Below are 15,310 nucleotides of genomic sequence, written 5' to 3'. Positions count from 1 at the left end.
TTTAAAATTTACTACGTCATGGTGGTTTGGTCCGGAATCTCAAGGTGGCGTTTCCACTAGCATTTTCTATTTGAGCATTTTCTCGCTTGCCAAGCATTGTGTCGCAGTAAGAGTGGTGTTTCCAGTATAGTGAAATTGTGCTTTACTAATGCACGAAAAATCATTTTGCTCTTTAGTGACCCTTTAACTTTGATAAAGGTAATGAACTGTTCCAAAGAATAGCTGTAAAGGGTTAGTCAATGAACGGTAAATGACAGAAAAGCTTACCGATTCGTTGTCCAGCGAATGTCCGGAAGGAAGTGCTGGCACACCCCACTCGATTTCTCCCAGTTCACCCTCGAGCAGGTGGCGCCGCTGCTGCTCAATGCGCAAGTTCTCGGACAGTTCTTGCACCCGCTGTTCCAGCTCGATCCTCTCGTGTTCTAGCTCTCGCAACCTGTTCCAATGGTGTTCCAATAACATTTTCTTCCTAAACTAGTACTGAGTCAGCATTGTGCAGCACTCTCTCTACTGTGCACCAGTTTCCACTCAAAATATAAATGACCACTTAGGCCAGTTTTTACAAACTAACGTTTCATATCCATAACATAGCATATCCACGGAGTGAAGGTTTGTAATTGCCCAAACAAATACAGTTGAACTTTTACACACTCAAAGCTCGATATAAGGAAACCAGATATAACAAGGTATTGGTTATAACGAAGCAAATTTTAAAAAATTCACAGCATATCCAAGGAGTGAATGATTATGAGTAAGGCAAAGCATCTGTCCGTCCGTCCGTCCGTCTGTTTGTCTGTCCACTCCTATCACACTAGAGCACACTTCGGACAGACGAATGGATGGACACTTCACCCCACTCATCATCACTCACTCCGTGGATATGCTGTGAATTTCATATTACAACAGCACCATCTATCCTCCTTATTTGTCAACTATACGAAAACTACTAATGCCATCTAGTGATATTGTTTTCAAGGACATACACACATAATGCCATCTAGCTAGAGGTGGCTACATAGATATTACATACAAATGGTGGAGGGAATAACTATATATGGAGGCAACCAACACAGAGTGGCAATATATATATATATATATATGAATTTTTATATACAACAAACTTATTTTCATTTTCCTGTAAGATGCAAATCTGTTATAATGATGTTTGAGTATATATGGCAAACCCACATATAAACAATTATTATGCCTGTCAAAGAGCTGCAAGACCCCTTGAAATATTTTCTATATGTAAAATATTTTACATGTTGAATTACCTAGAACCTTTTCATCTCCTTCAGATTCAATATATGCAGATTGGGTTAGACTGCAGCTTTGTTATAATATTATTTACTCATTAGTGAAAACTTGACAGGGCTAATTGGCAAACACACAAAGATGAGTCTGAACAGGGCAAGTAAACAAGTATGCCGGGCAACAAATACCACACAACTGCTGTTTCCCAAACGTGCTAGTCCCACTGTTTCAGCCTCCGTTGTATCAGTCAATCAATCAATCAGTACAATGACCAATTCTGACTTCATTAACCAGCCCTCGTAACACAATTCCAACATGTTTTACTGTCTCAATTCATCAACACAGTTCTGTGCTCTCTCTACAATGAAGGCATATCTCACGGTCACACTACACTCAAACCACAATACTATAACGAAACTGGATGTAATGAAATATTCATTATAACAAAGCAAATGAAAAAACATTCTTGCAAAAGATATATTGTTAAGAATAAGAATAAACATTCATTACAGATTTTTTGGATATAGTAACTAACTTATTTTCGAGTAAAATGTAACTTTGTTATAATGAGGTATGAGTGTAATAATAAGATTAATTTTAACGTTTTTACACTTTGCAAGCTTATCTATGCATCTGTTCAGGTTTGGCCCTAACATCGTCAACACCAATAAACAGCAAAACTAGCTGAAATGCTGGTTGATTGATATGTGGGGTTTAACGTCCCAAAACCACCATATGATTATGAGAGACGCCGTAGTGGAGGGCTCCGGAAATTTCGACCACCTGGGGTTCTTTAACGTGCACCCAAATCTGAGCACACGGGCCTACAACATTTCCGCCTCCATCGGAAATGCAGCCCCCGCAGCCGGGATTTGAACCCGCGACTGAAATGCTGGTTGGCTAACAATAATTATCAGTCTACATGTCATTATAGACAAAATAATATTATCTGAGGGGCTGCTTCAGACAGCTTCAAAGGTATTTACCGTGCTTACCTATGTTGAAGTGCAGCTGCATCACCAGTAGGTTGTGGCGAGCCCTCCATCTGCACGAGAAGTGAAACGAAGATATTATAAGGACTACATGCAAAAAGGAGTGCAAAAGTTACAATATTATTACTTTAAATTTTATTTGCTGCTAGATCCCTGCAGCTGAAGCGAAGAAAAATTCAGCAAATACCACGTACCTTGGCAATTAATGTTATGCGAAGCATGCAGATGCAGGATGAATGAGTTTTGATTTTTTATTGAGCGAGATATTATGAAGTGGCGCTCAATATGTGTACAATTCCTTGCACATGCATACATTAGACAGCCGCATATGTTTTATATTAGCAGTTGTTTGCAGTTACATAGTGATGCCAACAGCAACATAGACATTAGCAACACCAGAAGCGGTAAGCTGATATGAAGCGCTGGTATTTGTGCTGGGGCTCACGAGAAGGGTAGCCATGAGCACTGCTACACAATTCGACTTCAGCGGATGGCACCTAACTACAATTGACAACCAAATATGATGGCTCTATCATAGGAGTACACATGTAATGTTTATAAAATTTGATAGACAGCACTGCAACCAAAATTGACGTTGCACGAATATTAGCGTCTATTTGCAAAGCATTTCCAAGACCTGGTGCGGCCCTGCGGTAGAATACTTCATTGCCACGCAGAATGCTGGGGTTTGATTCCGGCTCGGACATTTACTTTTCAGAAATCAGAAATTATTTGCATCTGCCTGGTCAATGCCGCCTATGTTAGCTTTTTCTTAACGCTCAAACATTAAAATTTCCCATGTGTTTTCTCGCCGTTTTTGGGTAGATATAAAATGTCTATCACCTGTGGCACTGACCGACCAACCGACCGACTATAGAGTTTCCGAAAATTAATTATAGGGGACACTGGAGCTGCAATCATTCAGCGACCATGGGAATTATGGGTATGACATGGATTTGCCTAGTCTTCATGCTTGCGGGTGGCAAACGCACTTGTCGCCTCGTTTATTTCTGTGCTTTGGTTTTGTTTTAAAAGAAAGAATGAACCGTTTTTCACTTCGTGACCCGATTTGAAGTGGTAAGCCTAGAAGATTAAGGTGGTGAAGCATAACGGCCGAACATTTGCTGAACGTTGTTTGTGGGAACTGAGGCTAGCCCGCTGCCTTTACGCGGGCTTTGCCGCCTTTTCTGCCGTTCTCATGTCCCGACATGTCGTCTCCCCTCCTTTGCTGCCTGCCGCGCTGGGGGAGAGGAGTGACGTTTAACTCCCTCACCCGGTAGCGGATGTTGACTGTGGCGCTGCGCGCGGAGCCTCCCAAGAGGTTTTCGTGCGCTGCGTCGGGAGCGTGCAGAGAGATACTCTCCGGGGCTGCAAACGGTGAGCCACGCAATCTTTTCCGTCCGTCAACTTCCGTCGCTCGGGGCTTGTTGGACTTCGCTGACGGCGCCTCGCGCCCGAGGCGAACGCTCACCTTTTGTTGCCCCGCTGCATACGCACGGCCGAAGGGCAGTACGGTGTCCTAGTGCGTGGCCTATCTACGCCGACCTGTCTCCCTCCGAAGCCAACGCGAGCGCCTTTGCCCTCGCTCGAGCAACCGGGCCTTGGTCCCGGTGTCTCCGTGGATCACCCTTATCGTGGAGACGTGCCCGTGGCACCCTGTGTAGTACTTTTGTGCCCGTGGCGTGGATAAGCCTATTTGCTTTCTCGCCGCACCTTTGCAATGGGCTGTACTGCGTTTGGTGTTGCCACAATAAAGTGTTGCGACTTTGAGCAGTATCGTGTTCTCGCCACGGCGACGGTTAACGCGTGCCCTGCGGCTCGCTAAGACCGGACCCACGCTGGTGGCCATACTCCTTTGGGATACGTGTACACCACATGTTTTATGACAAATCCGCTTGAAGCCACGCAAGGCCAGAACGAACATAAAGCACGAGGACTAGGCAAATGCATGTCATACCGATAATCGCCATGCTCGCTTAAGCGCCATGCGTTGCAGCTACCTTAGACACTAGCGCCAGAGTTGGCCTAGTGTATATTTAGGAAACTATGCGACTGACCGTCCGACCGATAGATACGCAAATAGACGGCAGAAATGCTTGCAGTACGCAAGGTAATGCATCACATTTAATAGTTTACCCATTATGCAAGGTGCTTGCTTCCCTCACTGCCCCGCCATCTAATTATCTTGTAAATATTTCTAAACCCTCCCGACAAATATTCTGGGTGCACTACTGACCTGTTATACATAACCTCTAACACAATAGCCCCACCTATACTTGTGGACAACATTGCTTGGCCATGAAGAAAAAGCTATGGGGGCAGAGAATCTGTAAACGTCCTCCCACGCAAAGTAGCCCGGTTTCAAGCATGTTTCCTACTGGTGCGGAAAGTGATCGCTGCATGGTAACAGCGTTGAATAGCATTTGCTCTGATTGCATTGATGGCTATTTGTAAGTGAGTCTCATGGCAAGTTTCTGAGGCAAATAGACCGAAGAGCGAGAAGAATATGGACGGTCACCTGAAGACGCTGACACCAATTAGTATTTGAGGTATTACACATTTAATGCGCAACTCTTTCATGCTTGCAAAAGTGTGAAATGACAATGCGTAATGTAAAAGGAATAGTAAAATCTCACTGGCATGTGCTGCATTCTGTCTTAAAGAGCTTCCTGTAGAAAACAACACAGCTTATTCTAATCTCCACGTCGAAAGTGTGGACACAACTGTGCGACTACATTAATTCATCGTAGCATTGCTGTAATTTCGCTCAGTAGCATTCGCTTCAATGTAAAGAGAAGTTGTAAATGAATACAGTCCGGTTCTCGGTGTAAATATCAAGGTTGCAATATAAATGTCAAAGTTCAAGCTCACCTCAATTACATGGACGCCATCTCTGCTCAAAGGTGGCGACTGCAAACGCAGCAGCTGTGCTTCCCGATGCCGCAAGACATCTTGTGTGTGAGCCAACAGCTGCTTGAGGCCATTCTTCTCTTCTAACACCTTGAAGAGGAGGCATGCAAAAGTTCCGACTTCCCTTTGTGCCAGGATACTATTCGTTCTGCAACCGTTACTTGCACTCTCCCCACCAGAACAAAAACTGCTGTGAGCACTCTAATACTTTCATCCTGATTAAATGCACAAAGGAGCTTAAAAAGAATGATTGAGACAAACAATGACTGCACACTCTCGCAGCTGACAGTCAGCACTAGCTTCAGATCTTTTAAGTTCTTGTGCGCTGTCTACTTCTATGTTGAATACCAACTACCATGATCCTACGCTATCCTAACAATGCAATATATTTCAGAGGGAATGATAACCTACACTCGTGACCTGGTATTCAAAAATGTGGCTTTTACTTGAGGACACGTTTTGACTTGTTCAGGTTCAATCCATGCCAATGCTCCACACAAACATGCCCAAGACGGTTGCTGCATTTAGCAATTCAGCGTGTTTGCACTAGGGGTTAAAGTAGGTCCCGGCTACTAGGTAAGGCAATATAGTGCAATATACACAAGAAAGGCAATATTGGCAGCTACACTGACAAGTACAAATGCTACATAAGCATGCGAAAATACAACTATTTCCTGTGTTGGGAAATGTGACACCTTTAAAGTACCATCTGTACACAAATCTTGCTAAAGTTGGCAGCTACACCGACAAGCACAAATGAGAAGCATGCATGTGACTATACAACCATTTTCTTTGCATGTAGGAAAATGTGACACTTTTTAAAGATAAAACTATCTGTTAATCTCTATCGGCACACAAACCTTGCTAAGGTCAACCGACATCTCCTCGTTGCGAAGTCCCAGCTGGTGCAGCTGCGTCGCCGTCTGCTCCAGTTCTGTACGCAGCCTCTCCACTTCCGCATCCCGACTCTGTTCGCTCTTGCCGTTCTCAAAATCCCGGATGTAGCTTCTCCAGTTGTGCACCTGCTGTGTCAAGGCCCGGTTGTCTTTCTGTGCCTGCTCTATCTGAGTCCGCAAGTCCAGCTTGCTTTTCAGCGCCTCCTCGTGCTGAGCCCTCAACTCCGCAAGCTCACCGTTCAACTCTCGCGCTGCCTGCTTGAGGTGCTCCTCTATGTGCTTCAGCTGCTTTCGCTCCTGACTCCACCGGCCCTCCTTGGCCTGAGACTGTTCCACCAGGGCAGCATGCCTCTGGTTGAGTTCATCCAGCTGTGTCTGCAGATGACGAACTTCTTCGGACGTTGCCTGCTCCTTTGCGGCCCTCAGTTCCTCGATTGTCCGGTGAGCCTCCTCGAGTTTGGCCTTGATTGAGAGTGACTCCTGGCTCGCAGACTGGACAAGCCGCTCCTCAGCTTTCAGTTGTGAACTCTTGAGCTGGTGGAACCGTTCCTGGAGCTGATGGTGCTCTTGCCTAAGCAGGTCCAGCTCCTGGAAGGTCTTGTGTCCTGCGGAACCTTGCTTCTCCATTAGTGCGAGCGCTTGGTTTGCCGCTGAGCAGTCTTCGACCAGTTGTGTGCACTTGGCCTCCAGCTTCTTCTTCTCTTCGACGACAACATGGAATTCCTCCTCGAGGTCGCGGTGCCTGTACAGGATCTGGTTGTATTTCTCCTGAATTTGGGAGAAATCCCGCTTTAGGGTAGCAGCCGCGTCGCTGCTCTTCTCCTCCTCGAGCTGCTTTTGGTACCTGTTCTCAAGGTCCTTGATGACCTTGGCATGCTGCTCGTGCTGAGCCTTCAGCTCCTGCTCTAAGTTCTGCCTGGCTCGCTTCAGGTTCTCGACGAGGTTCTGGAAGGCCTCATTGTCACTAGCCAGCATGTCGGCCTGCTCCTTCAGGCTCGCCAGTTCCGACTTCAGGTGGCGAGACTCGATCTCCAGCCTGTCGTTCCGGTCGAGCAGCTCACCCATTTTGTCGCGCAGGTTGCTGCACTCTGCCTCAGCCTCCCTAGCCCTGGCTGTGGCCTGATCCAAACTCAGAGTGAGAGATTCAGCGTGCTCGCCTTGCGCGAGCAACTTCTGCAGGTCTTCCTGCAGTGAGCAGCATTGCCGCTCGAGCTGACCCACTTCATCCGATTTCCTCTGCAAGGTGTGCTCGAGCTCAGCGTGTGACTCTCGCAGTGCGTTCAGCTGCTTGGCAAGCGTGTCATTCTTGTCCTTGAACAACTTCAACTTCACCAGCATCTTCTCAGACTTCTGCTTGGTGGCAGCAAGCTCGGAGCTAAGCCTGTCGCCATCGCCCATGTTCTGGACTGGAGGCTGCACTTTCAATGCCGCATTTTCTTCCCTCAGTAGGGCTATCTCAGCCAGGAGCTCCTCTTTTTCCAACAAACACTCTTCTTGACCCTTTTCTTTCGCAAGGTCGTCATCAACATCTGTTTGAAGCGACTTGTCCGATTTCAAGGACTCGCTACTGGCATCGGTTTGCAATAACTTGTCTATTCCCGTAATATCTGTGACATTGTCCCCTGCGAGGCCTTTCTTTTCGAACACCTCCAGCAGTTCCTGGTATCTGAGCTGCCAGTGCTCATTTTCAGTCGCAAATACCTGTAATCTCGCATTTATCTCTTCATAGGACAACTTCAAATTCTCCGTCTCTTTCAAAAGTGTGCTGTTAGCATTCTTGAGGGAGCGAACATGTTCACTGACTGCTCGCAACAATGCTTGCAGGTCTTTTGAATCTTCAGCAATCTTTAGCTCCTCTTCCAACCTATCTGAATCCGCAATGTCTTGCGTAATTATAGCCAAAACCCCACTTAGTCCTTTCAGCACTTGAGACACCTGCTCCTGAAGAGACTGTTCACTATCATGAAGAGAAGAAAGTTGCTGGTTCTTTTCTGCAAGCGAAGATTCAAGCGCCTCTCTCCTTTTCCTGACACTCTCAAGAAGCCACTTAAGATATTCGAAAGCACTGAATTCAGCGCCCATGAAAGTCATGTCCCCCGGGGGGCGCTCGCCACATTCCTGAAGAAGCACGTCCTGCAGTATACTGTACTCGGCAGAAAACTTCTCAAGCTGAAGCTGAGATGTCTGGAGTTTGCTCTGTAGTGCATCAGCTTCTTCCACCTTGGAGTCTACAATTTCAAGCTGCTTGGTAAGGTCTCCGCTCAGAGACTCCAGCTGACCTTGCAGAAGTCCAAATTCTTCGCTCTTCTTTCGCGAAAAGTCTGCGTGTTCTGAATGCAGCTGCTGAATGAGCTCAGTGGCTGCGTCCAGCTCGTTCTGCAGTACTCGTTCGCGGCTCAGGCTCACGTTGAGGGCATCCTCGTGCTCCACAGATAACCGCTCAAGCTCAGCCTTGGACGACTGAAGTTCTGATCGAAGATGCTCGGTGTCTTGAGAAATGTTGGCCTTGAGGACTTCGTTTTCTGCTGACAATGCCTTGAGGGCTTTGCTTGCAAAGTCCAGCTGCTTCTTCAGCTCCTCGACCTCTCTTTCCCGCGAACCTGCTGCCGGACTTTGTAGCCTCAACTCTCCAACTTCTACTCGGAGGTTGTACACCTCGGCATTAGCCTCCTGCAACTCTTTGGACAGGCTCTCGTTTTTCTCTATTTCAAGATCCAAATGTTCTTTCAGGCTACGAAGTTCTGATGAAAACTGCACTCTCTCCATGTCCCTCTGCTTAAGTTCCTCCGCAAGCGTCTTCAGATTGGTTCTCTCATTGGCTAGAGCCTCTGTCAGCTGTTCTAGTTCCTTTTGTAAACAGCTGTTCTGTTCTTTCAGGTTTTGCACTTCTTTTGTCCTGTCTTCAAGTATTTTTACCTTCAGCCTCAGCTCTCCTCTCGACTTCTTGAATGCGAGCTTAAGCTTCTTCAACTCTGTGTCAAGGGCCTGTCTGCTTTCGTCTTCATGAGCTTCCGAAGTTGGTTCTTCCGTCGCACTACCAACATGCCTTGCTTCCTCGTGCTTCACTCTCAGCTGCCTCTGTGCCTCTTCCAATTTATTCTTCATGGAGTCAAGGTCTTCAGTGAGTCTTTGAATGTCCTGTTCCTTGCAATGAGCCGACTCCCGGGCACTTTGAACATCCCTCCTGGCTGCATCGAGTTCTTGTCGCAAAGCTTCAACATCCACTTCAGCTGTGTAGAGAAGCTGGGCCTCTTTTGGAACTATCGTTTCTTCCACTACTGGAACCTTTGCTGGCGTGTCAGCTTGATCATGCTGCATAGCTAAATCCTGCTTCAAGATTTGAGACTGTTCCTTCATCTTTGTTAACTCCTCAACAACCTCTTGATATTGCTTTTCGAAGACAACCAGACGATCTATCTCCCCCCGGAGTAGCTCGATCTGCACTACAAGGCTAGTCTCTTCGTCGTGATGCCTCTTGCATGTTTCTCGGACTTCGTTCGAGGTTTGCTCAACCTTTTCTTTGAGAGTACTGTTCTCCTGGCGCAGTTCACTCAGCCTGGCTTCCAGCTCTCGGATCTGCTCTTCGTACTCACCAACCTTAGCCACATAGGCTGACATCTCGGCTTCAACCTTGGAGTTAGTGTCTGCAAGCTCCCTCATCTGCTGGTCATGGTTCTGCACAAGATTCTGTATCTCGGCTGAGAACGTGGCAATCTGCTCCTTGGCCCGGGTGTTCTCCAAACGCAGCTCTTCCAAGCGTTCACATAGGCTGAACACCTCGCTCTCTTTATCCGCAAGCTTTTCGGTGAGACTTGAGCACTCTGCTCTGGCACTCGACTCAGCCTCAAGCAGTTCCCCCAGCTGCTGATCGTGAATCGCCACAAGGTTTTCTATCTCCCCCGACAGCATGACCAACTGCTCCTTCTTTTTGTCGTGCTCAACATTTAGCCTTTCTTGTTCAGCTTTTAACTCAGCTATTTCGTTATCCTTTTCTAAAAGTTCCAACAAGGCCTTTGCACTGCTTTCCATTTCCACCTTGTGCTGTTCAATCATACTTTCTCGCTGCGCTTGCATCTTTTCAACCTTGGCTTTCAGTGAAGTGACCATCTCGTCGGATTTGTGCAAATCGTTTTCAGTTGCCTTCAACTTGCCATTAAGCTCCTCCAGTGCATTGCTCGAGGCCTGCTTCTCAAGCTGCAGCTTTTCAACTTCCTTCAGCAATGATTCTTCTGTGTCAGTGGATGTGTTCAACTTTTCCTCCAATTCGCTGATTATCTTTTTCTGCTCGTCCAACTGGGGCAGGAGAGAGCCCGCTTCTGACTTCGCCGTCTCCAGTTCGGACCTGAAGGTTGCCTGCACCATCTCCTCACTGGCCAGTTTTTCTCGGAGGCTGGAGACACAGCCATCAGCTTCCTCTACCCGTCGAGATAACTCAGTGCTGCTTTCCACCAGCTTGCTGTTGGCCTCCTGCAACTCGGATATAATGCGAGATTTCTCGTCGAGGCCGTTCTCGAGCAACGTCAAGTTCTCCGCCATCTTTTGTAAACTCTGCTCCTTCACTTCGATATCTTTTGATGCCTCATCGAATCTGGTGGACTGTGCTTGAACTTGGCCAACGAGATTTTTGTTGGCTGCCTCTAAAGAATGAATGTCCTGTGCAGACACTTCGAGAGAGGTTTTGAGGTTTGAAACGAGAGCGTCTCGCTCCTGCAATGCAGATTTTGCCAAGGAAAGTTCGCCTGTTTTCTGCTGGAGATCCCGCGAAAGCTCCGACACTTTGACTACCAAGTCCGACTGCTGAGACTCTGCATTCTGCCTCAGCGAGTCCAGCTCTGCATCCTTTGAGCTTAAGGCAACTTTCATCTGTGCTAGCTCATTTGCCTTTGCGGTGACAGATTCCTTCAAGCTCTCCACATGTTCAAGCAGCTGTAACTTCTCCTGAGATTCTTTCTCGAGCAATTCTTCGATTTCATTCACTTTTTCACGCAAACTTGCAATTTCCTTCAGGAGCTGGCCATTAAGCTCCTTACTACTGCTGTTGAGCTGCTGCGATTCCTGCAACTGCTTCTGTGCTGATGTGAGAGCCTTGTGGGTCTCCTCGAGCTCTGCCGTCGTCTGACTCAGCAAGTTCTTAGAATCATCACACGACTTCTTGAGTTCACTTAGCTGCTGTTGAAACTGTTCTTTTTCAGCGTTGTGGAGCGCCACTTGGTTCGCAAGCTCCGCGGTGATTTGATAGCACTTCTCGTTAAGCCCATTGCTGCACTGAGTTGCCTCGTTGAGTTGTTCCTGAAGACGAGAGAGTTTTTGAGACAGTTCCTCATTTTCACTGTTCTTCAATGCAAGCGCCTCGTTGAATTGTTGCAGCTGGTTGCTGAGCTCATTCCTTTCCTTCTGGGCTTTTTCGAGAAATTCCTGAAGTTCTGCACCTTTGCTTTGACAGTTCAACTCAGAGTTCAACAGCTGCTGCTGCAGGTCTTCAACCTTCTGAGAAAGACTAGCTCGCTCGTTTTCGAGTTTGTGCAACTCCGCATTTGCCAACTGGGCTTTTTCTTCAGCCTCCGAGAGTCGTCGGCAGATGTTTGTTTTCTCGTTTTCGACGTGTGCAAGCTGTTCTTCGAGCGCGACAGACTGGTTCTCGATATTGGCCTTCAAGGAAAGAGCGGTCTCAAGCTCCTGCCGTACACTTTTCAACAAGGACTCAGCTTTGAGGCATGACCTCTCAAGGTCTGTTTTCTCTGAAATGGCAGCTTCGAGTTTCTGCTGCATGTTTTTCATGGCTGATTCGGCTTCTTTGTACTTGGAACTGGTTGCCTCGACTTTCTTCTGCATCTTCTTGAGCTTGTTATCCAAGGACTTGTTCTCGGCTTTCACTTGCTCGAGAGTGCTAGCGGAGCTGGTGAACTCAGCATGAAGTGCCGACAGCTCGCTTTCCTTAGCTTGCAATCTTTCGTGAAGTGATGCAGCTTCTCTAGTAGTTTGCGACAACAGTTCTTCGCTGGTTCTGAGTTGCTGTTGAAGTTCTTGGAGCGCTTCTTGAAGACTTGATTCCTGGCAAGCAAAGTTTTGCACACTTTTCTCTAGCTCCTTTTCCCTCGAGGCAAGGCTCTCAGTCAGATGCAGCACTGAGCGTTCTTTTTCTTCAACCTGTAACTGTAGAGCAGAGACTTCCCTCTCGAGGTCAGTGCACTGTTCGAGTAGAGTCGCGACCTTCGATTCGTTCTTGCAACGCTCTGCATCGAGACAAGACTGGAGTTCTTCAACCTTACGGAGGGCTTCAGACAGTGCCGACTCTCTTTCAGCCACAACTGCACTAGACTCCTCGTTTAAGATCCTCAGTTTGTTGATTTCTGCAGCAAGCACCGAAGCTTCCTGCTCTCCTGCATCGACAGCTTGTTGAAGCTCAGCTTTCTCGTCGACGAGTTGCTTGATTCGGTTGTTCAGTTCTTCTTTGTCCAGCTTCTGTGACTGCGACATAAGGTCGAGGTTCTCGTGCAGAGCACCCCACTTCGACTTCAACTCTTCAACAGATGATACAGAAAGGGATTCTAGGCACGTGTTCACAGTGGCCAGCTGCACCTTCAAAGAGTCGGCCTCCCTCAGAGCACTTTCTAGCTCCTCGACCTTCGATGTCAGCTGCTCACTCCGCGTAACATATTCACTTAGCTCCTGACGGCACCTGCTAAGAGTTTCTTCTTTTTCCGAAATGCAACGGTCCCATGTGGCCTTTACTTCGCCCAAGCTCGATGCACCAATGTACGAAAGCAAATCTTCGATTGAGACGTTTGTTTCCTCATAGCTTTTTATAAGTGTTTCATGTTCAACTTTAAGCTGACTTTCACGAGAAGTAATTTCATCAATTTCACGCTGTTTTGCTTCCAGTTGCTCTTGCATGCTTTTTAACTCTACTTCTAACCTCTCAATGTCACCTGATTGAGCTTTCAGCGCGTCAATGCTATTCGCCTGCACATTGCCAAGCTCCTCAAGTTTTCTAACTTGAAGTTCAAGCTCTTCTTGCATAGTCTTTGAAGCTTGGTTTGCTTCGTCCCTCAAAAGCTGAGTGGCTTGCAGATCTTCAAGAGCTTTCTGGAGACTTGTAGATTCCCTCTCTAATGCTTCTCTCAACCGATCAATCTCTGCCATATTTGTCGACGACTGCGCCAACAGCTCCTTGCGGGCCTCATCGTCTTCTCGTGCTTGTAATGCGCTCGCATCAAGCCTTTCTTGAGTGTCATTCAAAGCTGCCTCGAGTTCCTCTATCCGAGCTAACTTTGTAGCCACTTCGGACTGCTCTCGTTCCCAAATCTTGGTCATGTTTTCGAGTTCCCGGGATTTTTCTTCAATTCCGTGTCTCGCTTCCTGAAGGCTCCCGTCTAGCTCATCCGCTCGCGTGGTGGCAGACGTAAGCTGCTCCTCTGCGAAGTGAAGCTTCTGCCTTAGGTCTGCGATGGTCGATGAGTCCTGTTCGCGCTGCGCGATCAGCTTCTTCACCTCCTCCTCGAGAGCAACCTTCAACTCTTGCTGGAGTACAGGCGTGGCACTTTCGTCGGCCGCCTTGAGAGCCTCCAGTTCCTGCTGCAACTCTCTCATCTTTTGTTCTTCGACTGCAAACAAAAAAAACGGATCAAGGGAATCTTTCATAAAAACGATTGTCATCCGTGCAAGACACACCAAAAATTCAAGAGAATCCCTCCGTTACCCCTTGGAGAAGAGACCGCTGTGCCTCTTCATGTCCTCTCTTTTACCACTCCAAAACATGTGCAATCAAGTCAAACTGTGGCCGTTTTCTGCAGCCAGCCCAAGTTTATGATAACATCATTTCGGCAACAGCTAGCTTCATAGCGTATAAAAGACAACCTTGAGTTGTTGTTTTTTTTCCTGGTAAATACTGGGCAACTTCTAATGATGCCTAGTGTTACTTTAAACAAAAAGATCGGGACCCAAGAAATGTGACCTTTCTCGGCAACATTTAAGAACGAACAAAGCAGCACTAAGGCAAAAAACTTTTAAAAAATTTTTTTGCTTTTCAAGCGAAATATGCGAGTTCAAATATCTATTAGGTTTCATGCTTTTATGTGCACGAAGCCTGGGTTAGTGCTTCTATGCCTTCAAAAATTCTAGGCAGTAGCAACTCACTTATACATGGACGTGCCTTCATTGGGTTGAGATGAAGTGAATACAGAGTCACAGTTAAAACAGTGGATAGATAACATTATCCAATGCTTGGCATCATGTAGTCAACATATGGCAACACTAACCGAGATTAGCCAATAGTAGATTAACACTAGTAAAAATTAACAGTAATTTAGCCATGTCTAATCATTGCTAGCCAGCATTCCGACTATATTAGTCAATACTCGCTATAATTAAGAAAACTGGCCCACATAAGCCCAATGCTAATGAAAGCTGGCAGTATGGAAGCAAATACAGCAAGCCAACACACTAACACTCACCAGAATAGCCCATAGTAGACCAACGTTAGCAAAAATTAGCAATAGTTTAGCCATGTGTAACTAATGCTAGCTAGCATTTAGACTATATTAGTCAACACTGGCTATAATTTTGAAAATTAGCCCACTTGAGCCCAATGCTAACGAACGCTGGTGGTATACAAGCAAATACAGCAAGCCAAGACACCAACACTCATTCACCATATACAAAACTCGAGGGTTAATAGTAATGGTACAATCGACTGTACGTCACGGCACTCTGGCTTAGATTACAAAAAACGTGGAGTTCTACTCTTGGTCCGAGCCACGAAAAAACAAATCCGAGCTAAACATGCAGGCGCTCTTTAGAGCAATCTAAAGCCAAAAGAGGAAGCATGCTACCGCGCCTTCTGTTGCAAACAGCCGAGGCATGTGATTCACGTGATCATACGTCTGTCGCGCTCCGAGGCCAAAGTGAGAGTGCCCCACAGAACTCCGAATTGGAGTGTGGTTCTCTCAAAGAACCAGCCAAACTTATTCAGAGCACTTGATTATTACCAGATCACCGTGACGCACGTAGCCAGTGTGCTCGAAAAAATGACCAGTCAACATCCCCATTAGATATGCTCTTACGCACAAGATACTTTCGAAGGCTCTTGCATCTTGCTCTCCCATCGGTGAAACTGGTAGCTTATCAAACATGCGTACGGCCCAAGTTAGAATACGCATGCTCTGCATGGGACCCACATCAACTAACCTTATTGAAGCGCTTGAAGCATTACAAAACTGCAAAGCTTGCTACATCTATTCAGATTGTTCTTTTTACAGT

General features: G+C 46.7%; 1 protein-coding gene across 3 annotated transcripts in view; it reads right to left on the bottom strand.

The window, feature by feature from the left end:
- Positions 1–15,310, bottom strand: part of LOC119164103 (uncharacterized) — a 49,104-nt gene that overhangs the window by 6,926 nt on the left and 26,868 nt on the right. For all 3 annotated transcript variants that reach the window (XM_075871005.1, XM_075871006.1, XM_075871007.1), the window contains exons 11-14: positions 6,017–13,656; positions 5,118–5,246; positions 2,250–2,299; positions 268–436 (exon numbers count right to left, since the gene is read on the bottom strand). In XM_075871005.1, coding sequence (XP_075727120.1) covers positions 268–436; positions 2,250–2,299; positions 5,118–5,246; positions 6,017–13,656 — 7,988 coding nt within the window. The remainder of the gene's footprint in view (positions 1–267; positions 437–2,249; positions 2,300–5,117; positions 5,247–6,016; positions 13,657–15,310) is intronic.

Source organism: Rhipicephalus microplus, chromosome 8, assembly GCF_043290135.1.
Source record: "Rhipicephalus microplus isolate Deutch F79 chromosome 8, USDA_Rmic, whole genome shotgun sequence".
Lineage (NCBI taxonomy): Eukaryota > Metazoa > Arthropoda > Arachnida > Ixodida > Ixodidae > Rhipicephalus > Rhipicephalus microplus.
Note: the sequence above shows the minus strand (reverse complement) of the source record. Positions and strands in the feature narration are given on the sequence as shown.